Raw genomic sequence first — 14605 nt, 5'->3', positions numbered from 1 at the left:
AGGTCTTTGACCCGAGCCTCGAGTAAGGCAACCTTATGCATAACTATCTTTGTTCCCTTAGAAGAAGACCGTATAGCTTCTAGAATTGACTCTGGGGAGCTACTTTTTTGTGCGTTATAACTCGTCTCTCGAGGTAATCTGACTGAGATTGAGCCTCAAGCACGGTCTTTGGGGTCTTTGAGACCCAAGGGGTCAAGGGTTCAGCCACTTCCTCAGGCGGCGTTGGAGTCCGTAGCTGCACATCAAGCTTCGAGACCACACTTTCCGCGTCAAGAGGAACAAGCCCGGCTCCTCTGAAGGCTGATCTGATATTTCTTTGTGTCATGGTGGCCTGAAATGCGGCGTGGAAGGCCGGAAAGAACTCGGTCTTCGAAACGTGGGTTATAGAGCATCTGATCAGATGCTCAATTTCTCGACCGTAAGCGTTCTTGAGCACGCTGAAGCACCCGACGTCAAGGGGCTGAAGCAGATGAGATGAATGAGGTGGCATACAGAGCGTGATAATGTTGTTATCCTGGCAAAACCTCTCAAAATCGATAGAATGATGACTTTCATGGCCATCGAGGATCAAGAGACGATAGGAACCAATTGATCGATTGGTTGTACACCGGTCAAAGTGCTTTAGCCACTCTAGACCAGTCTCGTTATCGGTCCAGCCATTTTGGGTCGTCGCAATAGCCCAATCGCCCGGGAGGTTGCTTTCTCGGTACCAGTTGGCGAGGTGATATTGGCCCGCGCCGATGATGAACGGCGGGATCGCCCAGCCTTCCGCATTGATCGCTTGAATGACTGTAATCCATTCCCGGTTTCCAGGCTGCACTGATTTTGGCTTTCCACGCCTATCTGTGCCTGTGACGACCATTCCGCTTTGAATTATACCCATCATAAAGCCAGTCTCATCAAAGTTATAGATATCTTCTAATCGGATGCCGTACTTCGCGATTGCGTTCGCCACAACCGTAAACCAGTTACGAATAATAGCTGGATCTTCGCACTTAGCTCTCTGGTAGTCGTACTTCCGAAAAAAACGCGTCTTGAGGTCTAGGTGTCGCTTAACGAAGTTGGAAGCCCAGCGCTTGCCGACGGGTAGCGCGTCGCGGTCGGCGAGCAATCGATTGGCCATTTCTTCAACACTACGCAGTCGCGGGGGAAATCCTCGCGAATCCAGGTCGAGAATGAACTGAATAATGATCTGTTCCTCTAGATTAGATAGTTTGCGTGATTTAGGAATCCAATCGCGTCGAGATTGAATGCCATTGTGCCGGCGACGTAAGGCCCAATAGTTAACTTGGTATAGCCTAGCAGCGCCTCGGAGACTTAAATTTGGGTTATTTTGGAGAGCTTGAAGCGCAAGAAGGACTTGACGTTCAGAATAGAGTTGAGGCATGATTTTTGGTTGATAATTAATTGATCAAATGGCATTGGTGATGATTGAGGGATTTTTGGTGCACATACTTGTTTGGTGCATATGCTTATCATGTACGTTATCTAACAAACCAAATTTAGATAATTACTACATCTGAAAGCCGTGAGCTTTTCACACTAGCTAAGCCATCTTCGAAGACGACCCCAAGTGCATCATACTTATCAGGCTCAAGTACAGTTGGGTTAAGCTCTTCTCGCTGAAAGACATGGGCGAAGCCAATTCTTCGGTACGTCATCGCAGGAAGCGCGCAGAGAACAGGTTCCAGGACAAAACAGCCCAAATATGGACCCGTTTTGAGCCCTGACTGAAACGCCAACAACATGATACTTTTGCCTCGCTTTAGTTCGATGCCCAAGTGGTCCCTTAGAATGATAATGTTGATAACCTTGCCACTCTCCAAAATAAGATCCGATCTCCTTGGCGGCGTTGGGTGGGAATAGGTGGCACGCGTCAAAACGCCTCGTAGACGTAGCTGACCGCGATGGAGATCATCGCCTTCTACCGAGATGTGCGTAAATGGATCTTCGTGGAGGCTGGGCGACATGATGGGGCCGTCAAGAGACGCCCAAGACCAGGACGGTGCTCGATGCACGAGAGTTTGGGTCATGGCTGGTTTCTCAACCACATAGCCCAACTGATCGATAATTCGACACTTCCACATTCCAAAAATGGGGCTATCGCGAAGCAAAAGTCCGAAGTACCAGGAAACGCCCGCAATGGCGGACAGTTTGTCACTGGCTCGCGTGAGCTGGCATTCCGAATAACGCTGGACGAGAAGGTTCCACTCTCTGACAATGGCACATGAATGACACTCAAAGTGTTTGTCCGTTGTCAGCAGCTGGGGGAGTCGATCCTTTGATATCGTGTTGAATGGGATGCCGGTTGGAAATGCCTCACATTTATGCTCAACGCAACATTCCCAAAATATCTGTTCTTCGGCAAAGTAGACAATCCTTGGCGCGAGCATTCGCTCTTGAAAGATCCATCCCCGTCTGAACAGAGGAGCACAGCGCAGTTGTCGCTGAGAGTAGACGCTGTCGATTAGGTGATAGGTCTGGAGGCGAGTATCTGGCAGAGGAGCTGCCAGAACACATCCAAGGCGTATACTGCCAGCGTCTCGTTGACGGAAGAGCCCGCCTTCTGGTCCGTCAGATGCGGAGGCGGCAATATTGCATAAAGCATTGGCGTAAACGGAGCCCATTGATGCGGACTCGCGTTCCCAGTCCTCTTGTGAGTCTTGAATAATGCATAGGGCGTCGATCCAGAGATATCTTACACCCAGTGTACGTGCAACCACTATGGTGTCGCGGAAGGTTTTTGGCAAGTCTTTTATCAGGGAGCCTTGACACAGGGTGTTGATGTTTGAAGACAGAAGTCGGGGTTGATCTTTGGAGCCCCATCTGTAGCTCAAGGTGATATAAGTGCGAGCAGCCTTGTCAGGTTGCCGAGACAGCAAGACAAGCTTCAACATATCATCCTTCACTCGCCCGATATCCAACAGTCGTGTAGGCTGCCAAGGCGCAACATCCTTCCTCCACTGGCAGGCCTTGTGAGATCTTTGGCACGATTCTATCCACTTTGAAATCAAACCAAGTGTAGAAGGAGACGAGGTATGCGTCTGCAATCGGGGTTGAGCTGCGTATCTCACCCAGCAATTCTCTGGGATTCTAAGTTAGACCTGCCGTTGATTGCATCAATATCAAGATACGACCAACCATTTCTCGGCATAAGGTAGAAGTTTATCCAATAGGAGCGCTGTCTGGAATCGGCACAGTTGATGACAATCAAGATGGCGGGCGTATCGTGGTCGTGCTGGGCCAAAAAATGCATCGTCTCCCAGCCTTCTTCCGAGCCGTCGATCCAAGAGGGAAAGTGGTCGCCATCATGGATAACATGGCCATTCAAGATCGCTTTATGTATCTTTGAGCAAATAAAACAGTTTTGTGATACTGCTTGAAAGAATGATTTTGAACATCTGTGGTGCGGCCGAAAAGGCCACATCGGGCTGTTGCGCCTCTCTTCCTCCCAGTCTGGTTGCAGCATCCGTTGGCAGGTTGAGCAGAGACTGCTATACTTCATACTGCCGTGAACTGTAGAAGAGTGTAATTGTGCTGGTGCTGTCGGGTTGGTATACGTCGGACGAGGATGTTGTGTCGCCTTTGTGTGGATGCTGAAGGGAGGTAAGTAGGAAGGGTTCTTAAGCATCACTGTTATTGCGGAGATCTCCTCTTCACAAGGCATTCTGAATTGTCAACGACGTGGCAGCGCCTGCCTCGCTGAAAGCCCTGTTTGCCTGGGCTGCGGGGAAACGGGCTGATCTGGATGGGCTGCATACCTACTGTACGTCAGGCTATGGTATTTTCCTTATTAGGGTTTAGCGTGCGTCTTTCTAGGTTGAATTATGTTCTTTTAAATTACAACTGGGACGTAATATATAATAGCCAATTGTGTTATCTCTATTCTTCTCCCTCCTTGAAATACCTCGGTAATCCTGTGTACATGGCCTTATTTCACAAATGTCTTTAAAGCTTTCCTCACGAGCTAGGGTTCTTCTGGCCGGTAATTGTAGGCATATATTCACCCTTGGAGCTATTAGTTATATAAGGCCTAATCTAATAGATATCTCCACCGACATTATAAGAGGATCGCCGAGAAACCGTCCGGCTATGGTTGTGTGTGATTCACCGCAATTACCCATCCAGAGAACGCGACTAAAGGACATCTTTGCCCTTGTAACACTTATTTCCCTAGAAACTCTGGGTTATGGGTTGGCTTTGGTAACAAAGGCGGTACGTGCATTGTTCTCATCGAGACTGCATGTGCTGAGTTGGACATTCAGCGCATTTCCGTAATGTTGAGCATGCAATTTTTAACAGGAGGCACGACGGCGAGCACATTTACTTTGAGCGCACTAAAACCCAACTTTATACTCCAGCCAAAACTAATTAAATTTGTCAGTAGGTCCATGGTGCGGATAACTCCTCGTCCCATTAAGCAACAGATTATTGGAGGCAGTGTGGGCTGTGGCAGGTCTATCTAGGTTGAGATCCGTGGGTAAGGTTGAATTCATCCAAGGAGGAAGTCAGTAGGGTGTTTGGGCACTTATGCTGCAGTTGCTCTGTTAGAGAGTCCCGTGGTGGTTTGCTTGTACAGAGTGGGGGATTAACAAACTCGGCAACATGAGTCGCCATTACCATCATTGTCTCCTATGGTGACAAGAAGCCATCAGCCACAACAGCAAGAAACACATTCATTAATGTATGACGGTATTAAAACCCAATATTGTATGACACCGTAACCTGATATGAGTCGCCATGAACCTCAGCGGGCCATGTCAGTTCGAGGAACTTACTTCAGATGAATATGTAAGAAACATTGACTGCTAATTAAATCTCTAATCCTCTGCCGCCTTGAAATCATGTTTCCTTTGTCGTGTCCCTCGCAAGCTTCTTAACCTCCTCTGGACTAAACAAGCTGGGATGCCCGTCCTCACTCTTGGACGTTGGCCATACCAGACGAGCATTTGCCTTGTTCACACGGTGTTTAACATCTCCCATATGCGTAATGTTCATCGCAGCCGGCGCCACAGGCCCGCTGTCTAGCTTGAGGCTTTCCCTGGCCTTGAGAGAAGACGTGCTATACGCATACAACCGCAAGAGAAGACAGCCTCCGGTTATTGGAGGATCAAAGACATACGCTCCACCAAAGCTAGACGTTGCATCTGGATCTGTGCAGAAGAAGGGGATGTTCCAGGCCCTGAGGCAGGACTCAAAGTTTGATTGGTCATCGGCAAAGTGGAAAGCCTCCTTTGTTCCGCATCCCGTCTGATCAGTTGCCCACTTCGCCGAGACCACAACGTTGTAGCCGTCCGCTTCGAGGGCATCGGCTTGACCGACAGTGTTGCCAGGTTCGAGGACGTAGCTGGAGGAGCAGAAGGACCCAATCACTTGCTGAGCTTGACTCTGTGTGAACTTGAGGAAGCCAGACTTCCCCGAGTAGCAGTAGCCATCACCTGTAAAGGTCGTGTGTGTCGGGTATGCTGCATCAGTTGATGTCTTGGAAGGTTCTATCGTTGTTGTGGCCTTGGGCTCATCCGAGGTGGAAAGCTTGATGTTTGAAACCGTGATCGAGATGGTGGTTCCAACAAAGGAAGGGATAATGGTAGCCGATGTGCCGTCAATCTTGGTCTTGATAACTGACGTGGCAGATGGAACCGGATAGGCGGTCTTGTCAACCGTCACGTATCCACTCTTGACACGGTACTGAGTTGACTTGATAATGGCAGTAGGAGAGAAAGTGGTCTTGTAGGCAGTGCCTATCCTGCTGCCGCTGTCATCGCCATTCTCATCTCTCTCTGCATCGACGGTGGCCAAGGGGCAGTATGAGCCGGTGGTTGTAGCAGTTGCAGTAAGGAAGCAACCAGTGATGACCTCGGTAGAGGTGGTAGTGCATGATTGGGACTTGCAAGACACCCAATAGTCCGTGACCTTGGAGGTTGTGCAGTCACAGCCGATATAGGTGTTGCAAACAGTCTTGCAGGGACTTGTCGTGCAAACTTGATGACACTCGGTGTTGGTCTCGGTGGCACAGTCATCATCGTCATCATCATCGTCGTCGTCATCGTTGCCATCGTCACCACCACCTCCTCCACCACATCCAGCACCGACGCAGTTCTTGGATCCGGGAGGACATCCCAGGCCGATACATCCACCACCACCGCCTCCACCTCCGCCTCCACTTGAGCCACAGCCAATGAGGCAAATATGACCGCAGCCAGACTTGCATACAGGTCCAGGGCCACTACCGCCACCAATGACGTGAATGTCGCCTGGATTATCACCAGGCGGAGGTCCAACTTCGGTGGTGGTCGGATAAGGGCCCGGACTGTATGTGTAAGTGATGCCGTGGGTGAGCTCTGTTAAAGTGACTGGGGGCGGAATGATGCTGGTCCGTACAGGCACAATTGTTGTGGTAGACTTGCTCACAATGATGTTGGACACCTCGATCTGAGTAGTGGTGATTGGCGGCAGTGTGATCCGGACGGTGATCGTGGTTGTGCGATATGTAGTGACACCGTCGGTAGTTTCAGGCCAGGTTTCCTTGATAGTTTCGGTAATGACTGGGAAGCTGATGGTGGTCTTGGAAGAGAGCGGCCAAGGTGGAAGAACAAGGGTGCAAGGAGGACGGCAACTCGCGGTCGGCTCGCTGGATTTCCAGATGGTTGGGTCAATGTAGACAACGCCGTCACCATCTCCGCTGCCGCCTCCATTGCCGTCATCACCACCTCCGGAACCACCGTCGTCTCCGCCGCCGCCTGAGCCGTTGGGCCAGCAGCGGTTGTGCCAGAGATTGAGTCGACCGTTGTCAGGGTTGATGGAGACATAATCAGCACGCTTGTCACCAGTCATCTGAATAACAGTAAGTTAGTTTAGAGGGAATCACATTAGTACGGGAAGAGTGACTTGCCTCTGTGATTCTGATGGCAGATCCAATAGACCCAACACCGTCAGCGAAACTGAGAGGTGTATTCCAGCGAATAGATCCGTCGTCTCGGAATCCAAGGTGATGCCACGTTCTCGTCATGCCTGTCGTAGTACCAACGACGACATAGTCAAGTTTGCCGTCGCCATTGGTGTCGGCAAACTGAACATTTTGCGCGCTGACACCAACTGGCCCATCGGCTACTAAGCGTGGGATGCCCCAGGATGGAGGATTAGTGCCCAGATGCCTCCACATAATGACAGCTCCCGTGTCGCTGATGTAGAGGTAATCATCAAGACCATCACCATCCAGGCTTTTTTCACTTCTGTTAGTCGATCTGATATGAAAAGGAAGGGGCCAAGACTTACTCTGCAAAACGAACGTTCTTCGCCTTAAAGTTGAACCCGAACTTGGTCTCGACGGTGTTCTTGGGTCCCGCAGCAAACTCGCCACGAGCTTTCCAACCCCAGCCTCCATCAGGCCCAAGGTTCTCAAACCAATCAGATCTTCCGATCTCTGGGTCAACAACGATATAGTCGGCTCGACCGCTCGTAGTTAGAACAGCCATGTGGATCTGCTCTCTGGGATGATCTCCCTTGGCGATCATACCCAGATCATTCCATTTGTTCTCGCCTTTCCCTACGTTGAGGTAGCCATAGCCCTTGCCCGTGTGGTCAATCCAGAAGTAATCGCTGGTACCATCGCCGTCCACTGGCACTCAGAGTTAGCATGGGCTTTGAGAGGAGATTGGAAAGACCAGGGCCACTTACAATCGCAGAGAAACACACCATCACCTGGCTGCCACTTTCCACCAGTTCCAAGGTTCTCCCACAGCGTAACTTCACCAGTCTTCTCATCGACAAGCAAGTAATCAACCTTACCGTCACCAGTCATGTCAACCAAACGTACTTGATTTGACTTTGCACCATCTGGTCCCGCAGCAACATTAAACATCTGCGACCACCGGGGCACCATGCTCGTTTCCTGTCTTCGGTTTATAAGACCGTTGACCTTACCACCGACGCCAACCATCATATAGTCAGCTCTTCCTTCACCTGTCAAGTCTCCGAGGATGACGGTGTCTCCGTCTGACTGTGAGGCTCCGGTAGCAATGATGCCGATCTTATGGTAGTCAGGCATGGCCTCACCACCAGTGTTTAGCCAGGCCGTAACTTCTCCGGTCTTCTTGCTGACGATGAGGAAATCATCTCTTCCATCACCTATCGCATCATTAGTACAGGTCGTCCCGTGGAAACAACGGGTTACTTACCGTCAATGTCGACCATCTGCAGGGTCTCGTTAGTTGCGCCAACACCCCCAGCAATACGGCCAAGACTCTGCCACTGCCATACGCCATCCTTCTCAAGACGGTTGATCCAGCCGTGAACGTCTCCCGTGTCAGGGTCAACCCATATGTAATCGTCTCGACCATCGCCATTCAGACTAGGCAGGTTAGCCAAGAGAAAGGAAAGATAGACAAGAGAATTACTCACTCAGCAAACATAACACCCCATCCATCTCGAGGCTCTGTTGGGTTAACGACAGTTCTAGGTACCTTCCAGTTTCCAGATGTTTTGCCATCTGCGTCTGGAATGTTGATGTTCACCTTGACCGCTCCTGTCTTGGGATCAACGCAAGCATAATCCTTCAGACCATCGCCGTCGAGGTCCATGAAGTGAAGTCGAGCGCGAGGGCAATTACCCTCAGCAACAACGCCTCGCTTATTCCAAGCGGGCACGAAAGGGCCATCAGAATCAGCCCTAAGAAATATCTTAGCATTCTCCTGAGTATCATGCTGGGAAGGATTGGGATAACATACACCTTTGCGCCAGTGGCGATCATACCCACGTTGTACCAAGATGGCGTCGACTTGCAGTTCTCAGGGCTAGTTGAATCCGGAACTGGCGTCTTCTTGCCCGGCTTGGAGATCCAGCCTCTCTCATCCACGGATTCAATGGCAGAATAGAACAGCTCAGCCATTTTCCCATAGCCAACGTCGTTGGGGTGAAGACTATCAGCCAAGTCGTTGAGAGTAACCCCATGGTTCATTCCAACCACGAGCATCTTCTTTTTGCGTACAGTGACGTACTCAGTTGCTATGACGGGGATGGCTTCGTTGAACTTGTCAATGCGTGGGACTGTGGCAGGATACCTATCAGGACCTGCCGGGATGAGGTTGCACAACAAAATGACCGTATCAGGAGAGAACTCGTAAATCTCATCAATCAGCTTCTTGAGACGTTCCGGTGCACCAGCGGGATTGATGTCATTCTTCATGTCGTTGGTTCCGGCATGGAGTAGGACGATGTTGGCGCCTGCGTGGATGCCGACACCGCTGACTTCGCGGATCTCGTCGATCACGTAGCCTCGGTGGCCCTCGTGGTTCTTGTCAGCCATTGTGCCTGTGCTCATGCCACCGACAAAGTCCACATTGTTGCCTCGTGCAGCGAGCTTGTCAAAGAGCTTCTTGCGGTAGCCATTCTCGTCTGAACTCTGAGCACCCCATGTGATGGAACTGGAAGATGTCAGAAACGCGTACAAAGATTCAAAGGATGGGTGACAAAGGTGTAAGTGTGACACCTGCTGCGTAGGTAGTGGATAAAATACAAGACATACTCTCCTATGGGAAGAACTCTCAGATCAATGCCATCAGCAATAGGAGCCCGAGACTTCAGATTCGTAGTCGGGGTAGCAGCATTTGCAAGTGGTGCCCAAAAACTAGACACAAGTACAATTGCCGTCAAAGTGGTCCAGACATCCCACCACCCGGTGGTCAGCGCACTCGGCACCATGTTGACTGTCTGTACTCTGCAATCTGACTTTGTCTTGGAAGCCAGGTCAATTTCTTACGCCATTATACACAACCGGATGCCATGAGAAGATATCCTTCTTACCAACCCCTGCCACACTGCTCCAGGAACACGAGTGACATACCCAGCATGGTCCCGCCCTCACGGCCCGGCCAGCGTGGGACCATGGACTCTTGGCACTGGCAAGGTTATCACGCACCAAGCCTAATTAAACGCTAGAGCGGAAAGCAAAGCCGCGCCTAGAGCGGCAGGGGGCGGCTGCAGATTCTCGGGCGTCTAAATCAACCGACATGTGCATATTAGCTCGGCTGTGCTGGCAGGTCGCTAGTTCTGGTTTGTCTAAACGCCGATTAGCACCGGTCCGATGACCTTCGGGGGCCCATTCCCGCTGCCATTTCCCCTCCTGTCTCCAGTGTGTGATTGAAGCTAACAGGGGGGTTCGGCGGCAGCTGAAAGAGGATACCTGTGCGAAAATGCTCCCCTGCGAAGTGATGGCACTAAGAAGGTTTAAGGGTTGGATGAGTCTGCGTTTACCAACGTCTGAGCGACCAACAACAGGTAGGAATGAGGGAATATGTTGTCTGCCTATCCAATCAAGAGTTCTGCACTGCCCTTGCGGCCGACCCATGATCGCCAGTACCTGCACCTTTGTCCGGCCAGGTTAGCATTCCGTGACCGGAAAAGCGTCTTTAGTACCTTGCAGCGTTAAATAATAACCGCGGTAGAGTGCTTGGAATAGTCTAGCCCACTAGCCCTGGTAACCAAAAGGTCTATCTCCGATACCCTTGACAGATAGCAATTGGGGGCGACAGGGTTGCATCCAGGACATTCCAGATGGAGAACTCCGGTTGAGCCGAGAACTTTTATCTTGACATATTTGGGAGTCGCGTATGAAGCATTTATGATCGTTCTGTATAGCTAAGCTTTACCAAAACACCAGGCATCAAGGCCAGTAGTTCCACCAAGGTAGATGTTCTCAAGAGGTAAGAAATAAGTATTCATAGCCGCGGCATCACTGTCAGATCTTTCTTTCATAGACGCACGCGCTTAGGCAAGGGCGGGGAAAATGCCGCACTGCAGATCGGAATTGTGAGAAGAGCGGAATTCGAAAACTGCCGAAACTCCATATCTTGCCCCCAACATGATGCCCGATGAACTTTCGGCCCCGAAAGGATCCAATGGGCTAAATCAGCCTCGAGAACAGGTCATGCGATAGGATCACTCGGCTCGTCCGGACTTAGATCCCTAGTCTTATATGTCCTGCGCTTGGCGTTGGTTGGTTCGTTGAAGGGTGTTGTTGGTTCTAACATTCTGAAGGATGATACCACCCTGCTAGTCCCATCCATTAAGCATACTACGTAGTAGCATGCGCTCAGATGACATCCAACGGCCGGCAACATCCGTCTTCTGTGATCCCACGAGGCGGGCTGTTCAGGGGACTTTTTCTCTAGTCTAGCCTATGGCCAATCGGGGCAACATGCATAGCGCGTGGTCAGGGCCCCCGGTCATCACATCATGGTTGTCTAGGCCCTCTTTTTTTCACTGGGGGGCTCGACCCCAGCAATGGGGTTGAGAAACAGCACTGCAACTCGGCTGCTCACATGCTTTACCCATTAATATCGGAAAACTTGGGGGTTTTACCCACGTCAAAAGGTATACCAGCCGCTCTGCTGACTTTCCCTTTCATCCTACACAAACAAGACCTTGGATATCCATCTTGAGACAGGATGGGTACAGAGCCTCAGTCCTCGTGGAGGTCACTCCTCTCCTTCTTTTCCGTTGCCCTCTTTTCCCTTCTTGTACTTCTCTATGTTGGCCCGTCTCGAAACTCTGGTCTGGACCTTTCCGTCCCATTCACAGAGAGAGACCTCCATGACGATGCAGTCACAAATCTCACCAAGCGGGCAAGCGATAACTATGAGAAAGCTCGTGAAAAGGGAGCCAGGCTGCATTGTTTGATGGCCATGTCTATAGAGGACGCTGCGGAAGTCCCCGATGGCGCACAGGCTGCAGAATACTTCGAATCCGACGGGGTGCAAGAGAATGAGGGCTGGACAGAGGGAACAGACTCAAATGCTCCATACTATCGAAACTATTTGGACGCAATGTTTAGCAGTCTTGACATCTCCACGGATGATACCCATCATTTCCATTGGGTGAACAATGAGGCAGCTGAAATACATGACGATCCTTTGGACTGGGACGGGCCATCAAAGCCAGGCTTTGTAAGTTGCTGAAGCGTTCCGACTGATTGATGGGCCAGCCACGGCAACACAGATGAGCACTGCTGACTTTCGGCGACGCCGCCCCCAGCCCTCCGGAGCCTTCTTCACCAACTCGTACCTTTTGAAATCGGGCGTTATTATTGCGGACAACAACTTTGCAGTCAAACCGGCTATGGACGCGTACATGCCGGGTTGGGAGACAAATAGCATGCTAACAGTCACCCACCTTCGCCGTGTAAGTCATGCCCCCAGTCTCTTCAGGTTATTCCATTTCCTTCGACAGCTAACTCTTGGTCTTAGTGGAGCGACGCGGCATGGATTCAATGGGTGAGTTGAGGATTTTCTGCTCTTTGCTCATTGATGAAATCTGCCTCCGGGCATCACCCTCAACACTCCTTTTTATCAACCCGCTAACCTCCCTATTTACAAACTCATAGTACAAAGCCTGCAGGCAAAACGGCGGCAAATCAGAGAATGTCAAGTACATTGTTCGCTCTCGTATAACCAACGCGAGGACTCTATCCCTCATCTTTGAGGCCCTGATCAGCAAATTTGGCGGATTCCCGACAATCGGCAGATGGGGCCAGCGCCTTACTCTTGATGTGGAAGAGAGCCCGGATGAGTTTCATGCTGTTCTCGGCAGCCCCAACGGAGCAGGAGCGGCGTTTTTACTGCTAACTCACAAGGAGGCCCTAGGGATCAAGACCATCAACAAGGTTGATATATTCGTCCCCAACATTGGCTACCCAGTCGTTGGGACCAACGTTGACGACATTGCCAAGAATGCCAAGATTATGTTGTTGTTTACTGTTTCTTCTGTGGGCTGAATTGGCTGGCTAGTGGCAACATTCAGTGTCAGTTGTCATGAAACAGCGGTTTGGAGGGATGAGTATAGTTCTAAGATTGTGTAGATAGTGACAAACCGTTCTGCATGCAAGTAATCATCCGGATAAAATAATACACGCCGTCCCAAGAGCTCAAGTACGTTTAAATTTACCCTTCCGTTACACCCCAAGCAAAAAGATGCATTATAGACGATCCGATCTTTCTTCTTGTGCAGGCAGAGAACACTCCGCCCAAACAAACACCCGACGCCAGAAGACACTGTGAATTAATGTGCACTTGAAATTCGAACAAGGCGTCAAAATATCGAGAAACTCGCCTCGTCCAAACAGGTCCAGCCGTCACTGGCACCAGTATAACAGGTCTACCTCTCCCGGGCACGCGACGCGGCAAGCCTGGCGTTATAGATAGCCATTGATTTCCACCACTCCTCTCGAAGCCCATTCTTGATGCTCTCAACTTCTTCCGGTGGCAAGACACTTTCCCACGCAAAATAGTAAAAGTAGTCGTTGCGGATGTGAATAGGAGGTGCCAGACCCAAGAGGTGCATTCTCCACCGATCCCAAAAGGCAAAGCCGAGCGGACGAAAAGAGTCAAACCTGACACCAGTAATTGGGGACTCTCTAGGACCAACTCCGTTACTTGTAAGGTCTCTGAAAAAGTCGACGCCAAAGGAGTCGTACTTCAAAGCGGTTTCGGTCTTGCCCCAACTATGGTCTTCGCTGTACTTTGGAGCTTTTATTGGTCTGGCACCCGCTGGCACAGGAGATCCCGGACGCAAACGATGGAACTCCCTGTCCTTGACATAGCCACGCACAACCCAGGTAGTGTCCTCCGGAATTGGCAAGGCCGTTGTCCATCTCGTAACAGGCGAGGCTGGAGGCGGCCGGGGCAAACGGTAGTATACATCGTTTGTCACCTCCTCAAGTGTCGTCAGATATTCCATGGCTGACCTGATCTCTTCTCCTTGATAGTTTGTGCGGTAAACACGAAAGAGATCTATCAGATCCATTTTGTTAAAGCTGTCGATATCTTCATCCGGCCAGATCATGTTTGCCTTGTTTGCAGAGAGGTGCCGCATTTCGCCCACCATCTGGATGATCCAAATAGCGCGAACGACCCGCATCTCTTCCACCCAGGTTGGCTGCCCTGCATCCGCTATCTTGGCGGGTGCACCGGGATATTTACGATCAAAGGCTCGAATCATCTCGTCCGGACGATCATAATCATCTGTGTAGCAAATCTTGGGATCGACAGGATGCAAAACCCTGAGAGCTCTGGACCGTTCCAAACATGATGCCAAACATGCTTGCGAGAGAGCAGAGACTTGGTATGCTGTCGCGATAACAGACCGAACCACGGCTACCGGTAGGTTTGAGACTGACAGAGTTCCAGGTCCGAGAGGTATGAGCTCTATATCCCTCGCTACGAAAAGATCAAAGAGCCCACACATGAAGCGGACTCGAAACTCGTACAGATTCTTGAAAGGAAGGGCTTTGGATCGCGAAAGAATAACTCCGCGAACGAGTTCTTGGACTTTTGGTGGCAGTATAGAATTCGGGCCGGAAAGTATTCCTTCAGTGACGGCGATAGCATGGCAGTTGAAAAGGCGGAGCGTGTTTGGTGATGCCCTCATTAAGTTCCATAGTGTGTCGAGGCCAGGTAGACTGGTGACGATGGGGAGGAGAAGCTCAGGTGGCAGTCGCTCGAGTGAGGCCGGTTCGTTAGGCCAACCAGGCCCAGGCGTGGCTGGTTGACTCATTATTTGCACATATAAGCCCGACCGTATTCAAAGGCGTTGTTTATGGGAGGATTGAGGA

General features: G+C 50.7%; 4 protein-coding genes across 4 annotated transcripts; 1 reads left to right on the top strand and 3 right to left on the bottom strand.

Moving 5' to 3' along the window:
- Positions 1 to 79: 79 nt before the first annotated feature.
- Positions 80 to 1123, bottom strand: NCS57_01215800 (DDE-1 domain-containing protein; the record flags this gene model as incomplete). The annotated part of the gene is made up of 1 exon (XM_053061837.1): positions 80 to 1123. The coding sequence occupies one exon, from the start codon at positions 1121 to 1123 to the stop codon at positions 80 to 82; it is 1044 nt and encodes a 347-aa protein (XP_052908365.1).
- A 3719-nt stretch (positions 1124 to 4842) lies between these two features.
- Positions 4843 to 9699, bottom strand: NCS57_01215700 (SGNH-hydro domain-containing protein; the record flags this gene model as incomplete). The annotated part of the gene is made up of 8 exons (XM_053061836.1): positions 4843 to 6834; positions 6893 to 7220; positions 7276 to 7618; positions 7678 to 8127; positions 8178 to 8350; positions 8401 to 8667; positions 8727 to 9422; positions 9524 to 9699. 8 exons carry the CDS (start codon positions 9697 to 9699, stop codon positions 4843 to 4845), a joined length of 4425 nt encoding a protein of 1474 aa, XP_052908364.1.
- Positions 9700 to 11444: 1745 nt separating this feature from the next.
- On the top strand, positions 11445 to 12769 carry NCS57_01215600 (uncharacterized protein; the record flags this gene model as incomplete). The annotated part of the gene is made up of 4 exons (XM_053061835.1): positions 11445 to 11942; positions 11995 to 12177; positions 12243 to 12269; positions 12380 to 12769. The coding sequence occupies 4 exons, from the start codon at positions 11445 to 11447 to the stop codon at positions 12767 to 12769; spliced, it is 1098 nt and encodes a 365-aa protein (XP_052908363.1).
- Positions 12770 to 13149: 380 nt separating this feature from the next.
- Positions 13150 to 14547, bottom strand: NCS57_01215500 (uncharacterized protein; the record flags this gene model as incomplete). Its single annotated transcript, XM_053061834.1, has 1 exon — positions 13150 to 14547. The coding sequence occupies one exon, from the start codon at positions 14545 to 14547 to the stop codon at positions 13150 to 13152; it is 1398 nt and encodes a 465-aa protein (XP_052908362.1).
- Between the last annotated feature and the right edge of the window lie 58 nt (positions 14548 to 14605).

The sequence above is a fragment of the Fusarium keratoplasticum genome, chromosome 10, assembly GCF_025433545.1.
Source record: "Fusarium keratoplasticum isolate Fu6.1 chromosome 10, whole genome shotgun sequence".
NCBI classification, from domain to species: domain Eukaryota; kingdom Fungi; phylum Ascomycota; class Sordariomycetes; order Hypocreales; family Nectriaceae; genus Fusarium; species Fusarium keratoplasticum.
This window is presented reverse-complemented; position numbering and strand designations above follow the sequence as displayed.